The following is a 17,276-nucleotide window of genomic DNA, read 5'->3' as shown; positions in this document are numbered from 1 at the left end:
AAATTTTGGCATATTGAGCAGTCAGGCTGAACTGAAAAATGCTTGAATGTATAATATGTGGAACAGAATTATATCAAAGAGGTATTTGCAAAACCAGAGGTGCAAAAGAATTCTGTGAAGAAAAGCAGAGAGAACATCTGAGCTTAGGCTCCACAGCACACTGCCCAGGACGTGAGTGGCCTCTTCTCTTGCAGGTGCTGTGTCCATTCTTGTGTCTGGTAATTGTGTCTCTAGATGTGTGTTCACTCCTTCAAGGGAGAGAAACAAATAATTCAACAAAAACTCTCCAACTGACAGGAAGGAGGAGGGGAAGTTTTTTGAAATACTGTGTAGTATATATATTAATGTAATTATGTTCATATGTGATTTTCTAAGTAAATATTTTAAATATTAAAATATTTACCTAGAGACATGAATTGCATTTTTAATAGTATTGAGAAGAATTTGTCTTTGTAGAAAAGGAGAAGAGTTAAAGGTTCATGCTGAGTTTCCTGCCCTGCTATTTTCATACCTATTCTAGGTGAGTGCAAGCATTTTGTTATTAGGGTAGTTAGTTATAGTTTGTTTGCAGTTTTTCTGAAAGTATGCTTTTCTTATCTATATTCCTTGAGCTGGTTGCTTTAAGTAGAACAAAACTTGTACCCAGAATATCACCCTTTCTTTCCTGTTTCTTCGAGTGGGTATATATGTACCCGTTTTCCTCAGAGCAAGGAAGGAAGATAAACTTGGTGTTTCAACATGAATGGCAATGAGGCTGCAAGTTTTCCAGCAATGCATAAATGCATTGTTAGCCTTGCACAACTTTACAGAAAAATCATGTATCAGCAGTGTTTTCAAAAATTGCAATAATATTTTGCCTTACTTGGCTCATAAATGAAGCTGATATTTTCTTCTGAAAGTTTCAACTTCACAGAGACAAAGGAATGCAAATGTCATATGTTACCTAATAATAATATGTAAGCACTCATTTTCACTTCAGATAACTATTCATTTAGGCTTTTATTTCTTGTAGTTTAAGTGCTGGGCTCTTTTTTTTTATTGTATTAGAAAGGTGAGAAGAGGGCTCAGTTACTGCAATTACGAAGTTCATTATTTTGATACTTCACTTAAATGGGATGCCATGTGTTTCCTTCCACCCACCCTCCCTAGAGTGGAGGAAGGTGGATCTTATAGTGGAAATAAGTTTAGAAAAATTGCCCAATGTAGTGCAACTGTTACCTCATTTTGGCAGTTGGCAGCTTTCTTGGGTAGATTTTAACTTGAGAGGAATTGGAAGAAAACCAGAACCTTCCCACATGCCATGTGACTCCCAGAAATAACAATTCTGTATTGAGCTTGTTAGGAAGAGCTGCGAGCATCTGAGACTGGCTCCCAGTGAAACATGTTTGTTCTTCCAGCAGGAAGAAATGAAGCCTCTGGCTAGTTACAAACTTTTAAGCATTTTTCTTCAAAATGGTTCAAGTAAATTAAGATAAAAACTCAAGAGATATCTTCAAGCTCTGCTAAATTAGAGAGATTCTTATTTCCCAGAAATACAAAGGGCCTGTACAATGCTATCATGAGATAGACTTCACCCATTCAAAATAGGAAGAGTCAAAACATTTTCTTTATTCTGGAGTAATCATGATTAAGATGGCCTATCCTATGGTGTGACCACTGCCAGGTATTAGCAGGAAGGCCCTGGATGGATCTGCTGGATCTGGAAAGGATCTGCTGTCCCTGTGTGCAGTCTGCAGTGGAGGTGGGCACTGAAACACACGGTGGCACAGAAGGGTCACAGTATCCTTGATCAGGAGGGTATGGGCTTGATTGGCACTGCTTTGAGAAGATGCTTTTAGTGGCAGTTCACGGTATGAAATACAGTGATTTTCAGAATGTGTTTTTAATTACTCTTTGCTCTTATTTCTCTTTAGAGAAAATCAAAGGTAAATACAATTTCAACTAATGGATGTTCTTGTATCTAATTAAAAAGTAGCTTCAGGGTGATTTACTGTGGTTAACCTGTCACTTAAAAGTTTATATTACACTTAAAATTATTTCTTTATTTAAATAGTGTTACTGTGGAAAAGTTTATTCTTTGTGAAATGTAATGGAGTCAACTCTATTACAAGTAGCCAGCATAACAAAAACCTGTTTCTTAGAAAGAAAATATTTGCTTTTTAAGCAAAATGCAGAATTGTTAAACTTCTCAGAATAAAACTGTTACGTATTATCAAGCACTCATTTTCCATTAAAATAAGAAAAAATGTTATGTGTAGCACAGCTTGTAACTTTTTCTCTGTAAGCTGGTAAAGGAACCTCTAGTTTCTTTTGATCTTTTTTTAAAAAAACCTTTGATCATGATGCTTTTAAAGGGAAAATACAATTGAAAGGTTGAGGATACAATATTAAGGAATTATATCTTTGTGATATTCATATTGCATGTGGAGCTAGCATGCCGTGTGAATTGTTTGACTTTGTTCAAACAGTTGTTCAGAGAATTACAGATTGGTGTAATTTATCCACAAAAAAGAAAAGAAACACTGCATTTAATCTTGTAGTATTTCTTTCCTGGAACGTGCTTCCTGCTTTCCTATGCTTTAAAACAAACATAAAACCAAATAAAATATACTTGTAGTTATGATATTTATCTCATTCTTTGTAAATAGAAGAGTGAAAGATATCTTTTGACCATTCTGCCTGTCCAAGTTTTAGTTGTTTTGGCATTTGTTGTAAAGTAAAACTTGGGAATGCCACAAGGTGATGTGGACTGAGAAGCAAAGTGCCTGTTGCTTACTGGTAAACACATTTCATAAAGAGCCAAAGGCAAATGTTTAATTTTAAGATTTTTTTTTTTTAACTTCATGAATTATTTCTGTTATATTCAAATGTAAATACTATTTACCAATATATTCAGACTAATAATAAACAAATCCACCTTATGTGAAATAAACATGATATAAATTAGCATTTTTAAATTAAAACCCTCCACAAATAGGGAAAAAAGTACAATCTGTAACCTTCATTGCTGCTTCACTAAGAAAAATAGCCAGTAATTAGAAGGTTGGTGTGTGAATTATTTCCCCTCTAAAAAATATGAGATATTCAGTTGTGCTTGTGCAACACATTACAAATGAATGACCAAGTACTTCTAAAATTTTCTGTTCAGTGTTATAGTTTTTTTACCTCATGCTTTGTTTGGTCTTAAACCAGCAGATGGCATTTGTTACTCCATTTAAGTGCAGACTAACATACATTTTGTAAACACAGTGTAATTAACCTCAGTATATAGAGAAATCTTGTTTTCTGAGCTGTGCTTCTGATGCCTCTGCAGTCCTGCAAGTTCCCGTAGTTGAGATTCCCCTCACTCAGCACAAGGTGTGTTTGGTGAGCTCTGACATGCCCTCTTAGATGTTCTGCAGCCTCTTGTCCTGTGGCCAGCAGCATCCCCTGTACTTTTCCGGGCTTAATGCCCATGTTGCACTCTAGCTGCTCTGGGGGACAGCGAGTGCTTCACTTGCTCCTCTGTGCTGTGGGGTATCTGAAGCAGAGCAGGCTGGTGGGAGAGGAGGGAGCAGGACCTCTAGGCAGCCTGCAGTCTGTTGGGGCACTGCAGGACAGGGGCTGTGTAGCGGGGAGTGCATCTCTGCAGCACTTGGCCAAATGTTTTGTGCTTCAGACTGTACTTTATGAAAGCCACTACTGTATTCTAATTTGCACTCTCTGCTCCTTCAGTCTATGAAAAAGCACTATCCCTTTTAATAGAGTTACTTTGGGTTAGCTTTCTTCCTTATTTGGATATTTTTCTAATTGAACCTAAGTGTCATATAATCAAGGAACGCTCCAGTTTTAGAAGGAAAACAAAGGTATGAATTTAAAATACTTTGTCAAGGTGGAGTCATTTGGTTTGGGTTATTTTTTTCCCCTAGGAAGTGTGCTGGTGATTTAAAATGCAGATTGGCTTCCTGAAAGTGTTACTAAAATGTCTCTGGTTGCTCTAGTATTTAGCATTCTGGTCTTTTACTGTGCAGTACAGATCTGATAGTGAAGTCTAGCTGCTAATATTGTGAATAATTTTTGCCTACAAAACTTCAGTTTAGGTGAACATTTTACTGCTGTTCTTTCTCTTACTTCCTCCCATTATCCTGCATCAAAAATTATCTGTAAATATGACTCCAGATCTCTCAGAGTTAATAATAATTTATGATGCATGGCACTCTGATTCATGACAAATAATGCTTAATGAGTCCTAGGAAGGAGTTTTTGAACCTAAGTGTGCCTCATATGGGGCAATTCCTTACAAGTTCCTTTAGCTCAGTAGCTAAACCAAGGAAGGATAGACCAAGCCTGTAGATTTTGGAAAAAGGAGAGCTCCTCTACCAAAGCTTCCTGTAGCCAAGATTCTCTTAACAGCAGCTTTGCACCTGCAGGAGCCTTTGTGGTTCCTGTGAAAGGCAGATCTTCAGCATCCTTGTTCTGATGGAGAAGGGCCAGGATGGAAGCAGGGAGCTTCTCCTTGGGCCCAGTCAGATACTGAGCAAACTGTCTGCATGGTTCTTCTAACTCAAGAACTTCATCTTACTCATTTTGGATCAATAACCCATTAATGCTCAATGTTAATCAACAGTAGTACTTAGTTTGATGTAAATTAGGTGGACCAAAACCTTTATTTGCTGTTAGGTTTTTCAGAGAGGGAGAGCCACTGAGTTCATGCTAAATTGCTTAACAATTTAACCTTGGATTTTAATTTTAAAAGTCCATATACTTACATGTTTTTTCTAGACCTCAGTGATCCAAAAGCAGAAACAGCTTACTCCTGGTAGCTTACTATTTTGTGTAAATACAACAAATACCACTTACATAGATACTTTCTCTTTTGCTACAAAGTAACAATACAAAACTTCTGATTGGCTGTCAGGCTATCATAAATTGAGCTAGCAACTAACTACAGAAGGTTATTGAGCAATGTGTGTGATTTGGAAGGGCATGGACACCAAGCAGATCTCACCAGTACTTTCAGATCTCCTGTGCTTATATGAAAGCAGCTGTTTCAAAGATGGTTGCTGGCTAACCTTTGTTTTACTGTGAAGCAATTGGGTAATTTTTATTCACATTCTGCCAACACCCATCTTGCAGTGTCCGCTGTTGTACTGGCCAGCATCAGTGAGCACAGCACCTTGGAGGGAGCTGTGAGACAAGTATGGGACAAGGTGATGTCTTGGGGGAGAAATTCGGTTGTCTTTGGCAAATTGGACAGTTTTGTTGAAGATTTGCCTTTTGTACTGAGAGAGTTCTCTGTTGCTTTATTGTCAGGGCTAGATGTGGGACTGTGACTACAAGGTATTTGATTTCAAAAAGACCAGATAATGTGTTGGTAGAAATGAGGAAACTTAATCTGCTGCCATGGTATGTGTCCACAGCACATACATGAATCACAACATCTGAGATGGTGAATTTGTCAAATTATGACAAGAAAACTGATGGGAAAAGTAAGAACTTTTAGCCTACATATGAAAAATCAGATGCTGAAATTGACATTTTTATTTCTTTTTTTACTCCAAGTTCTCACTTATTTTTTTTAATTCATTTTGTATCATCGTGATTAACAAGCAAACAATGCTGTTTGACCCTGTGAGCTTAAATGAGTGCTTCCTGATGAGAAGGCCTTGAATGTGTGCTGCAGTTAAACTGGTGTACAGTAGATGCCAGTAGAGCCCTATGGAGTGAAAATAGAACTATGACTGGTGTTTCCATAGCAACAACTTCCTCCCGGCGCTCCTATTTATAGCGGTGCTGCAGTCCCAGCCTCGGTGCAGCTCTCGCAGGGACTCTCTAGGAAGGGTTAACCTTGCTAGGAAAAATGTAGGCATACAGGCACACTGAACCGGGATGGGTTTGCTTTCTTGTGTTTTATTAAACAATGAGGTTGCTGATTGTGTTTATTTTCGTTATGTACGTTTTGAAAAATCTTTGTTTCAAAATGGAGAGCCATCAAAGCTGTAAGCTGTGAGCAAATACTGCTCCTCCTTCCGTGTGTTTAAGAAGAAATGCAACCCAGTGGAATAGTGCTGGATGTACAGTGAAAATCAAAACACATCTGCTTTTTCAAGAGCCTTTTTTTGTCTCTCTACCCATAATTCCTTCTGAAATATGCATGCCTGGCAAGACTCAAAATGGATTGTGTTCAATTACATAATTTCGGATGAAAATGAAGGGGGTTTTTAAGTTACAAAAGGGCTATCTGTATACTTTGTTTTACATCATTTTCTCTCAAGGTTTATCTAACAACTAGAAAAATACCACACATATTGCCTAAGGCTTATAGCACAGACACTCTAGGTTTTTTTGTATATATCATGTAAAAATTTTGAGAATAATTCAATACTTAGAAACTTTTTTTTTATTTCCAAATTCAAAATTCATCACTTAAATTATTTTCTTTTTATGAAATGTGTTGGCTGTGTCTTTCAACTTAGAAATACTTTATTGGTCAGTAAGAGACAAGCAAAATTTGGCAAGATCCCCAAGCTCTTAAAAATGGAGGATTCCTCACTAATGCTTTGTATCAAGTAATTGCTCATTCCTTTTGTAATAAATAAAAAATGCTGAAGATGGATTTTTTTCTTTCATTTTTGAAATAACTGATGCATAAAGGAGAAGATGTGTTTCATCAAGTCATCAATTTTTAAAGCAAATAAGCAAACTTTCTTTAACCTCTAGGAAAAATAAGTTCTTCATTAGTCATTTATAAGGTTTGTTATTTTTTCCATTGATTAAAAAAAAAAAAAGCAGAAACTGTTGCAGTATGTCTATTTAATACAGATAGAGGCCTCCTGTGAAAAAAAGAAATATTTCCGTTTCAAATAATGTTTCATATGTAAAAGAAGATAGAAAATAGTATTTTTATTTTGAGTACTAGAAGATGGAACCAGAAAAATATTATTTCAAGATATGGAATTAAAGCCTAAATTTTATTTAGCTGTAGGTGATCTGAAATTTGGTTTGTATTGTAAACCCATTTTTCTAAGTCCTGTTAAGGAATATATTTAGTTGTCTTAAAAACTCTTTTTCTTGATTGCAAGATTCTCAGGGTTAACCTTCATTAAGCACTAGAGAATGGTATTATTTGTACAGTCCTGCTTTGCCTGAATATAGAAAAATGCACACATTATCCTTTAAAAATATTTCAAACGATTTCCAAGTAAAGTTACAACACATGGTAACATGCTGTTACTCAACCATCTGGGTCCTTTGAGGAGAGGAGTCTTCTCTCATTCTTAATCCTTCATTTTTAAGGGTTGACTGGTACAGTAGAGTTTCTTCTTAGAAATTGAGAAATACTGTTTTAGCAGGGATTATTAAAAATAAATTGTCCATGTAGCTACCTGGTAGATTCTTTTTCAGCAAGGAGCTGGAAGATCTGTGGCTGGGTTATAGTGCTGTGTGTTGTAACATGCCACAGGGCATCAGCCCCTGGGAAATCTGCCCAACCAATAGATTGGCCATCAGGAGAAGTGTAAATGGCTTTGTTGCCTTTTTCAGCTTGGAGGACCACTATGTTAGCCCTTGTCCTTGGGCTAACACATCCTGGTGTTGCTTTTTATAAAATTGGGGGAGCATTTTTGCTGAAATACTGTTTATGAAAATACCAGAATTTGCACATGCAATGTTCAAATTCAGAGTTGAATGTCTCAGTTTTATGTTACTTGTTGAATGTTACTGCTCTGAGTTTTTGACTGTGTTTTAAAATTTTGCCAAGATTTGGTGGTCAGAAGATAGCAAAAGTAAAATTTCTAAAGAAAATCAACATTTCAGTGTTGACTTTGGCTGCAAGAAATTGGAAGTTTATCTCTTACAGAACAGGAATTTCAGATTCTCTCTTGCACGCTGTTCTTCCTATATAGCATACAATTTACTTGATGTAATAATTAATTGGAAGATCAGTGTGTCAATAAAATGAAAGATTAAGTAAACAGGAATAGGAAGTTCCATCTTTAAAAATCATGGACTTCATTTGGAGACATTGAAAGCCATATGAGATGTTTGTATGGTAGCTTTTTGTACTGTCATTGGGCAATGCCAATCAATGCCAAGAATTTCCTAGATTAGAAAAGTGTATTACTATCTGTGAAAATGTTACCAGCACTTTCTTTTCATGTTTTGTGTGTGCAGAAACTTCTGTAACCATACACCGGCAGAAGTTCTTAAAATTCTGGCAAATTCAGGCTTTCTCTTTGGATTTCTTCTAAGAATTCCTTTTCGGTAACATGTTTTCACTTAAACCACTTACTTCTGTGATGTCAGAGTATGAGTATTGACGATTCTTATTTTGACCCCTGCCTCAAGTGTCCAGGCTAGACATTTGGGTGCATTAAGTGCCCTGAATTTTAATGGGCAGAGTTGCTCTGTGGCAGTTTCCACATCTCTCCATAGACTCAACATGGCTGGCAGACTGGAACTTAAGTAATGTGAATTTTGTAAATTACTGTCTTTCAGATCAGGGAAACAAAATGGTTTAGTTGAAGAGCTGTGTGAATGATAAAACAACAGCAGTGTAATGGCTCAGAACCGCGGGAGAGCAAAGAGACAAGCACACCATCATACCAGGTAGCTTTGTTTACAGGACAAAACAGCCAAGGTTAGAGAGACTATGAGTCTCTTGGAAAGAATCTTTCAGTGCCCAAGGACTTGTGGTGAGCTGCAGGGGGAGCACATCTGTACAATTCCAGAGAGGCTCTTCAGCTCCAGAAAGATCACCATGCATGGAATAAGCATCTTGATGTTGTCTTAAATAATTTCTGTATTGTTGTGTGGGAGTAGCATGGCCTTACTCTGTGTTGGGTTATATATGGCATGGAATATATCCCCTCTGCCCATTTGTGACCCCTGCTAAGGCAAACAGATCCTCATGATCTTCACTACGTCCTGTTTCTAGCAGAGAGCCTTGAACCAATGGGATGTTCTGGATGTCATAATTGGCCTTGGAACAGAGCAGGTGAAAGGCTGGAAGGCATGAGGTGGCCTCCAGGGAAGGTTGCAGCGCCAGACCCTGATGAAGGAGCAGCCTGGGCACCTCTGCAATAGCTGATGATTACCCGAATTGTCAGATGGCTGTGCAGAATGTAGGCACCTCAACAGTTGGTTCCAAATTTTGACCAGGGGCTGGAGAAAGAAGTTACATTTCCAAAGTATCTGGAGCCTGCAAGCACAGGGCATTCCTGGGCTTTGTGTAGAGTCTAGAAATGTAATGGGTTGCGCTGGCTGAGGCGAATCACAAGCGTAGCAGTGCCCATGAGGAAGAATGTAGCCAAATTTGTAAAATCTGTCTGTTGGCATTTTTATTGTTTTATCACTGTCATGGGCAGTTTGTCAGCATGGGGTTTTTTTCTGAGGCACAGGGCTGTTATGAAATGGTTATATAATGTCCAAGGGTGGGTATCTGCTGACATTTGAAAACTATGCAGTGAGAAGTATGGTGGTGAAAAATGAGAGGTATGTCTTTAACACGTGTTGACTGTAAGACAGGAGACAGATTGTGGAAAACATATTTCAATCCTTCTTAAGAATAGCCTAAAGTTTTAAAAAGCCACATTGTAGATGTGCAGAAATAGATGTGTTTCCATTTTCACAAAAACGAATATTTAGTATTACCCATTGTAAGCATGCAAAATTACATAATTTGCAAATAATTATAGTGTTAAATACAGCTTTCAGTTTCTTTTCCTTATATTTTGTGCCATTAAAAGTTACACTTTCTAGACTTACTCCACAGTTGAAAATACTAAGATTTCTTGTGAAAGAATGAAATCTTATCAGCAAAATGTAAATGTGTTTGGTTCATTCGCGGAATAAGTAGAACCCAGTTTGAAAAAGTACAATGCAGTTGTGTTTAAATGTGCTATAGAATTCAACTTCTTCACTGATTTTATCCACAAAGGAAGAAAATAATATGGTTTTTCTTCCTCCAGTAATAACATAAGTTTGTTCAGTAACTTCCTTGCTTAGGAAGTTGATTAGTTGAAAGCATGAGATTACTAAAGATTAGATTCCAGCTGGATATGTTGCTGTGATAATGTGGTACTCCATCTTAATAACAGGAGAGGAACTGCAGAATAGTTACTTTTGGTTTTTTTCACGTGTGGTTGTGGTAAATGAAAAAATTACCTATCTACTTTCTGATCTTTACTTCTAAATGGCTTGTTTGTAGTCCTCTAACATAAAATGTATACTTAAGTATGAAGTTTAATGCGTTAAAAAGCAATGAGAATACCTACTAGAGAAATTATTGCTTGCTTGTTTTCTAAAAAGCAAAACACTTTTCAATTTACATGAAAAAAAACATTTCACTGTACAAACCAGTACATCATAGAGCTCAGTACATCATAGAGCTTTCCTTAACAGGAAGTAGAAGAGAGTCGTGGTTAGCAAACACTGCAGGCAGGAAGCTCGGCACATGCACAGCTCTTAGTGGCGCTGGGGCGTCCAGCTCCCTTTAGATGTTTTCTCTTTTGCTGTTGTGAGTCCCTGGTGTGTGTAGATGGCAGGGCACAAGGAGGTCCCTGGCAGCCAAGGCACGGCCACGGCGCTGCAGAGACTGGAAGGGTTTGCTAACCGCCTCTTCCATAGGCACTCCAAGAATGGTGCGCATGAGCAGAGAGAGGCTCTGGAAAATGAGAGCCCGCAGTGCTCTGAGTACACTGCCCAGTGGGATGCATCAAGTAAGTGTGGGGAGGGGTTGGTTTCTTTTATAGGTAGTTGCTCTTCAGTTTGCCTCGTGAATGAAGTGTGAACACTGATGTGTGATAGGTTCTGGGGCAGTTTTGTCATTTGTTACCTAAAGGTATTAATGGGAAGAAGAGCATATTGCATCAGGCAGGGGAAGATGGGGGCTGGTTCATGGACTGGTGGCTGGCAGGAGAATTTATCGTGCATTCCTTTTTCTTTCAAAGCACAGTTGACTTGTTTTGGCAAGCACCCACCCCAGTTCGTACTTCTAAATTACTTATTTTCAAATTAAATCAGTGAGTTCAGCAGAAGTAGAAGACTAACTAAAGACTAGAATGTTTAAACTTCAAAATAGGCAGACACTGCTGTGCAGATTAAAATTCTAATTAAAGGGATTTTTCATCATTCATAGTTGTATTTTAAGGGATATATACATCAGAAATGTTCTATGTAGTGGTAAACAATATAAAATTGAGTTTAATTTTTAACTATTACATATTAGCTTAGTGTGGGAATATGGATTAGCTAATTAATTTCTTAATTAGTGAACAGTTTACAGTATTATTTGTATGGATTCATATTTTCCATGGTTGTATTTTGAGTAATGAAAGAGATTTCAAAAAATCACAATCTAAATAAATTGACGTTTGATTTTCCTTTTAACTTTAAAACTGTGTAGTATTTTGCAAAGCAATTCTTGTCTCTGGTTAAATACTCATTTTAAAATGTTACAATATGGTAATTTATGATAATTTTGTTCCAAATTTCAGATTCATTGATGGATTTGAGATAGCACAATTATTTCAGTTGAAGATAGGCCATGTTGGAAATTTTCAGCATCACAGTATTGCCATGAAAAAAATCAGCATTTATACTTCTTACTTTAAATTTAAAATATTTTATGAGTAGGGAGTGAATCTATTCTCAGAGGATAAGCCGTAAACATGGAAACAAAAAGGTGTTAATGCAGTGATCTAAAATAGATTAAATCTAGGTCTCCCAAATGAGACAGGAAGAATTGACTCGTTTTGTTGAGAAGATAAATGATGAAAGTGCATAAATTCTGAGCTTTCACTTCTCCATAATATTTTCAGCTTGGTAAAAATAGGCACATACTTGTGTTTATGAAGAAGCTCTTTTTTATGTAAATAGCTGTTTGAAAAAAATAACACTGAAGCATTTTTGTTTATATAACATGAAGAAAAAAACATGGTAATGACCTAGTGACACTCACAAATTGCGACCTGTTTTGTACAAGTCTCTTACTTTCTTCCCCTCTTCATAAGGCAGGCTTCCTAGTGTGACATGTTTGATGAGGAAATGGACTGTCGTGTCTCTTGATAAACATGGAGAAAATGGCTGTTCTGTGCTATTTTAAGTCGTAATTAAGCAGAACAGTTGCGTGCAGTTTTCTGAGCTGAAGTTGCTGAGCTGGTAACTGAATGGTGGGTGACTATGTAGCTTTGGTTTTGGGATGAAATTCTGAATCTTCATCCTGAAACTCTACCTTCAATCTCTAGATTATTTTTAAAAAGTAATAATATAAATTACTGTAGGTACCCATGCACTGAGTTCACATTTAAAGGTTCTCATTTTGCTACCACTGAAGTCAGACTGATAGAGAAGAAAAGGGATTACAGTGGAGAAAGTATTTCTGTCTACTCCTGACTTCTAATGAGATCTTCAGAAAAATCCATAATCACTGAAAATAGTTTGTAAAACATGAAAGAGAAACAAGGTGTTTGGGTTTTTTTGTTAATTTCGTTTTGGTTGGTTTGTTTGTTTGGGGGTCATTTTGTTTTGTTGTGGGGGGTTTTTATATCCAAGAATGCAATGTCTTAGAATTGCCTAGAGTCACTGAATTCAGCTTGTAGATTAATTTCCCAGAAAGTTTAATTAATAAGCAGTGTTTTGGAAACATGCCGGTGGTTTGTCTTGGAAGGATATTTGAATATTCTCAACTATTCTTTCAATATCACTGTAACTTAGTAATGTTAGTGTAAAATTCTAGGTGAAGCTACTTAGCAGACAGCATGAATAACTATTGAAGTTCAAGGCAAAAACACTCTCATTCCTGAAAAAAAAATTGCAAAGCGACTTCTCAGAGTTTTTGTTTGTTTCAGGTAGAAACCATATGAAAAGGAAGTGGATGTATTTGTATCTTCTGGTGTAATGAAATACAATAGCAGGTCTGTTTCTTTTACAAGTGGTTTCTGCAGAAGCTCTGGGGTTGCTGAAGGGGAAGGAGCTTGTTTGGGTGGACTTTGGTTGTTAGTGCTGTTGTCAGTGTTATGATTTGAATAAATTACCATGTGGTCTATGGCCTTTGGGGATTTTCAGTGGTTGGGTTTGAAACTTAGCATCTTTGCTTTGTTATTTTGATATATAAAGCATACAGTTTCTCCAACTTACCGTGGATACTTGGTTGATGCATGAAATTAATGTGTTTTGTAATGTCCTCAGAGTCCAGTAGGGCAGAGGTGACTCAGGGCACCACAGGCCTTGAAATCTGTTTTAAAAAGTTGCCTGAGCACGCATGTGATGGTACAGCCTGAACTGGTGACCAGGTCAGTTGTGCTGCACCGCCCAAGGGTGAAAGGGACATGATGGGAGCCATCAGAACGATGCATTTCATTCTTTGTTTAGAAGTCTTGACTGTGGCCACTTGCAAATATATGGAACCTACACTTTGGTTTTTGCTTTGTTTTCTTAGTTGCTTGTTGCTCTTTCAAAAACTGAAATGCGAAAGGAAAGGAGAACGAGGTTGCTTGATTTTGAATGTAGTGACAGTAAGATCAGTGTGTCTTATATTCTTGAACCAATAAGTGTTTTCCAAATCTGCATAAGAATATCAACAACTTGGATACCTGAAATGGGCAGAAGGGTCACCACTAGTGCATCTGCCATCTTCATAGTCTCTAAATTGAAAGTGGATGGGTGATAAACAATCAAAAGAATATAATTTGATCTCTGATTCAAAATAATACCAGTATACTTCCAAATACAGTAGAATGATTTCTAGAGATTTAGCAGAATAGTTACTTGTATATGTGGTGTAGAGAGAGAAAAACGCATGTTAAATATGAAATAATGTACAGAGCATACTGTATGAATTGCTTAAAGCTTTAGCATAACTACTAGTTGGGTACAAGTCAACAGATAATTCTGGTCTAAGGTTGCCATGGAAACAACCAGTGCTTGATATAATTGAGAACATCTTAAACCCTCCTGGTGTTTGCATGCTTTTTTCCCCTGCCATTTTGAGCTGCTTTAGACATGAATAGGTAGCATTGGTCAGAGCAGTAGTAGTTAATGAGCAAAACCAAATACCGGTGTCCTGAATATTGATTTTGATATCCTACTGGTATCTTGTGCTTCGTAGTTTTTTGCATCACAAGGAGCTCATAAGGAAGAGCAGCTCTCTGGATTCTGTGTGCTCTCTTTCTGGTTAGTGTGTAAGTGTATTTAGAGATTGAAGCACTGATTTGGTAGAGATTAACATATTTCATCAACTGTTGGATTAATATTTGGAGCAATATGTTTCTGAAAACTAGCTCTTCAGCATGAATGGTAAGTCTTTTCTATTCCCTTTTGAGACGTTTTTTGTTCCGTCTTCACAATCAGGGAAAATCTACCAGGTTTCCCTTTCTTGTCTGCAGAGCTGCATCGACTGCTGGTTTCTTTGTTTTTGTAATCGACTCGCTGTGGGTTTCTATGTAAAATTATTAGTCTTAAAGATTTGCAGCTTTTTGTTAAACAGCTTGCTTTGCATGACTGGTATTTAGTATTTTAAATATTATTTTAAAGGTTTCTTTTGGAAATATCTGATTTGGACAATTTTGTAATTGAATATATACATGTCTGTTCACTTAATTTTCTGTGTCACTCACAATAAATTATTTTCTGTGAATTTATACAAATCAGAGAGGCCTTCTGAAATTTTTGTAATCATCACCTGAAAATCTAAACAGGCTTTTGTTTTTCGTCTGAACCAGCTTATTCTGCTATTATTTTTAGTCTTCCAAATGCTGGAATGGCAGAATAGTTGAGGTCATTCATGGAAGTAAGGGAGGGGAGTCTCATTTGAAATGAGATACTGTAATAGATCTAGTAAACTTATCAGGCAGGTATTTACTTTCCAAAACCACTGTGACTAGTTATTATAAGGTACTTTGAATATAATGGAGTTATGAAGTGCTGTAGTCCTTCTTGTAATATTATTGAAAATTATTTTTCTCAATATATAGACTGTAAATCTGTTTTCTTAGAAAAATATATCCTTTGAAAATTGTTTTCAAAAAGCCCAAATATGCTAGTTATGGAAATGATGCCATTTTGTTTCAAACAGATAGTCTAGAGCTTTGGAAAATGACTTGAAACACATTTTATTGAAAAGAAAGAGCAGTTAATCACGTATATGGGGTGTTTGTGTGCATGTGTGTCTGTGTGGTTTTGCTTAATACTACAAATTTAAAGGACCATTTTTACAAAGATTTCATTTGTGTGCATGGCAGGGAGGCGTTATCCCACTGCCTTATCTAATATCAGCTTATCTATACTTATCTCATACAAATGTGTTGAGGTCATCTTGCCCAGAATGGAAAGTGTGGCTGTCATTTCCTTAGTGTACAAAGTACAAATGTCAAACCGATGCAGTTATTAAGGCAGTGTTTCAGTACTTTGTACCTACACGATGGAGATTTGTGGCACAGCATCATTCATGGCTGTTTGAATAAACCCAAATGCAGGCTGTCCCTGGGAGTGCTGTCCCAGCCCCGGGTGTGTGCTCCCCACATCCCTGCAGGGATGCTGGCAGGTGGAGGCCAGCGTGGAGCCGCTGTGGCCACATTGCCCCGCAGGGACACGATGGCATCCCGGCATCCCCGCACCACCTGCCCTGCTCAGCCTCCAGGAGGGGGGAAGCGGCAGCCTCTGCATTTCCTCCATGCCACAGCCACTCCTCTGCTCATGGAGAGGTCTCTCCTGGGGTCAGAAAGTCTCCACTTTTCACCAGCTGGTACCAGACTGGTTTTTCTATCACATTTTGCTCTGTTTCTCTTACAGTTAGGTCATAGCCTCCATAGGAATTGAGATTTGTGGAAGTCAGCTCTGTGAATTCTGAGTTTTGGGTTTTTGTTTGAATATTTTCTTATGATTTATGAGTCATAAAGGAATAAATTTCACACAATCTAGGTGAGAAAGAGGTTATAGTTGTTTATAACCTCAACAATTATGTTGGTTTTTTGCTTGTTTAGTGGTGTGGGTTTTTGGGGGGTGGTGGTTCTTCTTAGGGTTGGGGATTTTTTTTTCCCTTGGGGTTTATTCTGCAATTTGCATCTGTAGATTTTATTCATCTTGCATGCAGTCTCCCAGTTCCATTAAAACATAGAAATAAATAGGAACAACTTTTAACAGGTGTCGATTCCCAATCAAAAATACCTATAAATTAGTCTAATTTTGACAAGGGAAAGGCAGCTATCTCCTGCTCCATCAAGATTAAGTCTTTGCTGTAAACATTTCCCTATTTAAACCACTTGTGCTTTTCAGTGCATTTTTGTGGCTGGCTTCACTGCAGCAGTGTTACATTACACCCTGTCAGTGGATAAAATCAGATGCTTTCCTTGAGAAAGACAGCCAAGATGCAAGTGAAACCTTGATGAAAAAAATTATGTATTTTCTTCAATTGCAAGTACAAGTGGCTAATTTTTTTTCCCCTTTTATTTCTTCCTTTTTTTCCCTCCCCAGAAAAGTCTGGTTATATGCTTAGTTTTTTTGTTTTCTAGAAAGACTCAAAGGAAAAGGTGGTTTTCTATTTCTTTAAAGTTGGACTTCTGTTTTGAACAGCTTGAACAGATAAAACTGTAAGGTCAAGTAAATAATAGCCCCAGCACCCAGGGGTCAAAGGTATAGTCTGCTAAATCTTCTGTTTCACTAAGAATAGGCTTAAAATTCTGAAGTGTCACTAATTACATGATTGGGCTGCTACTTTCCAATACTGCAAATAGAGGTAATTGGAGATACAGACATTTGCACTCAAAAGACACCAGATGTGTATGGAGACAGATGGAGCAGTGCATGGAAAGGGCGTGAGCCACGCTGATGGACTCTGCTGAAATATTGCCCAGTTTTGTGCACACTAGAGCATAGGCTTGTGTAAGGAGTGAAGGGTGAAGGGGGGTAGTATAAATACATTAGTTATGTGCACTGAGAACATTTCTAACAGCAAGGGGCAATAAGCAGCAACTGATTATTCCCACTGCTCAAAAGATTGTAAAAAATGGAAGACTGCCATGGAATTTCTGGGTGCCAGAACCATATATCTTCCTATGAATGTCTCATGGGACTAATGCTTTCTTCTTTTCAAAAATTCCCTACTGTTACTCATTACCCTCTGACAGCAAACTACAGCAGTTTCTTGGTGTTAACTTGGGTTTGTGTTTTATTCTAGTTCTTGTACAAAATATTTGAAAAAGACAAGACAAAGGCTGCTGCATTTACATAATTCATGAAATATATCTACAAAGTGAACACAGTGCTTGGTTTGGGGTAGAAGCAAAAAATGAGAGTAACAG

The 17,276-nt window shown here is 37.4% G+C and overlaps 1 protein-coding gene across 4 annotated transcripts in view; it reads left to right on the top strand.

The window, feature by feature from the left end:
• Positions 1 to 17,276, top strand: part of PRKACB (protein kinase cAMP-activated catalytic subunit beta) — a 78,218-nt gene that overhangs the window by 34,227 nt on the left and 26,715 nt on the right. The window contains exon 1 of one of the 4 annotated variants that reach the window (XM_063165818.1): positions 10,502 to 10,697. The exons of 2 other annotated variants lie outside the window; for them this stretch is intronic. In XM_063165818.1, the coding sequence (XP_063021888.1) occupies positions 10,517 to 10,697 (181 nt within the window). In that variant the 5' untranslated portion in view covers positions 10,502 to 10,516. Of the gene's footprint in view, positions 1 to 10,501; positions 10,698 to 13,962; positions 14,275 to 17,276 lie in introns of those variants that run through there. One more of the 4 variants, XM_063165820.1, reaches the window with a different exon arrangement.

This window comes from Melospiza melodia, chromosome 11 (genome assembly GCF_035770615.1).
Source record: "Melospiza melodia melodia isolate bMelMel2 chromosome 11, bMelMel2.pri, whole genome shotgun sequence".
Lineage (NCBI taxonomy): Eukaryota > Metazoa > Chordata > Aves > Passeriformes > Passerellidae > Melospiza > Melospiza melodia.
This window is presented reverse-complemented; position numbering and strand designations above follow the sequence as displayed.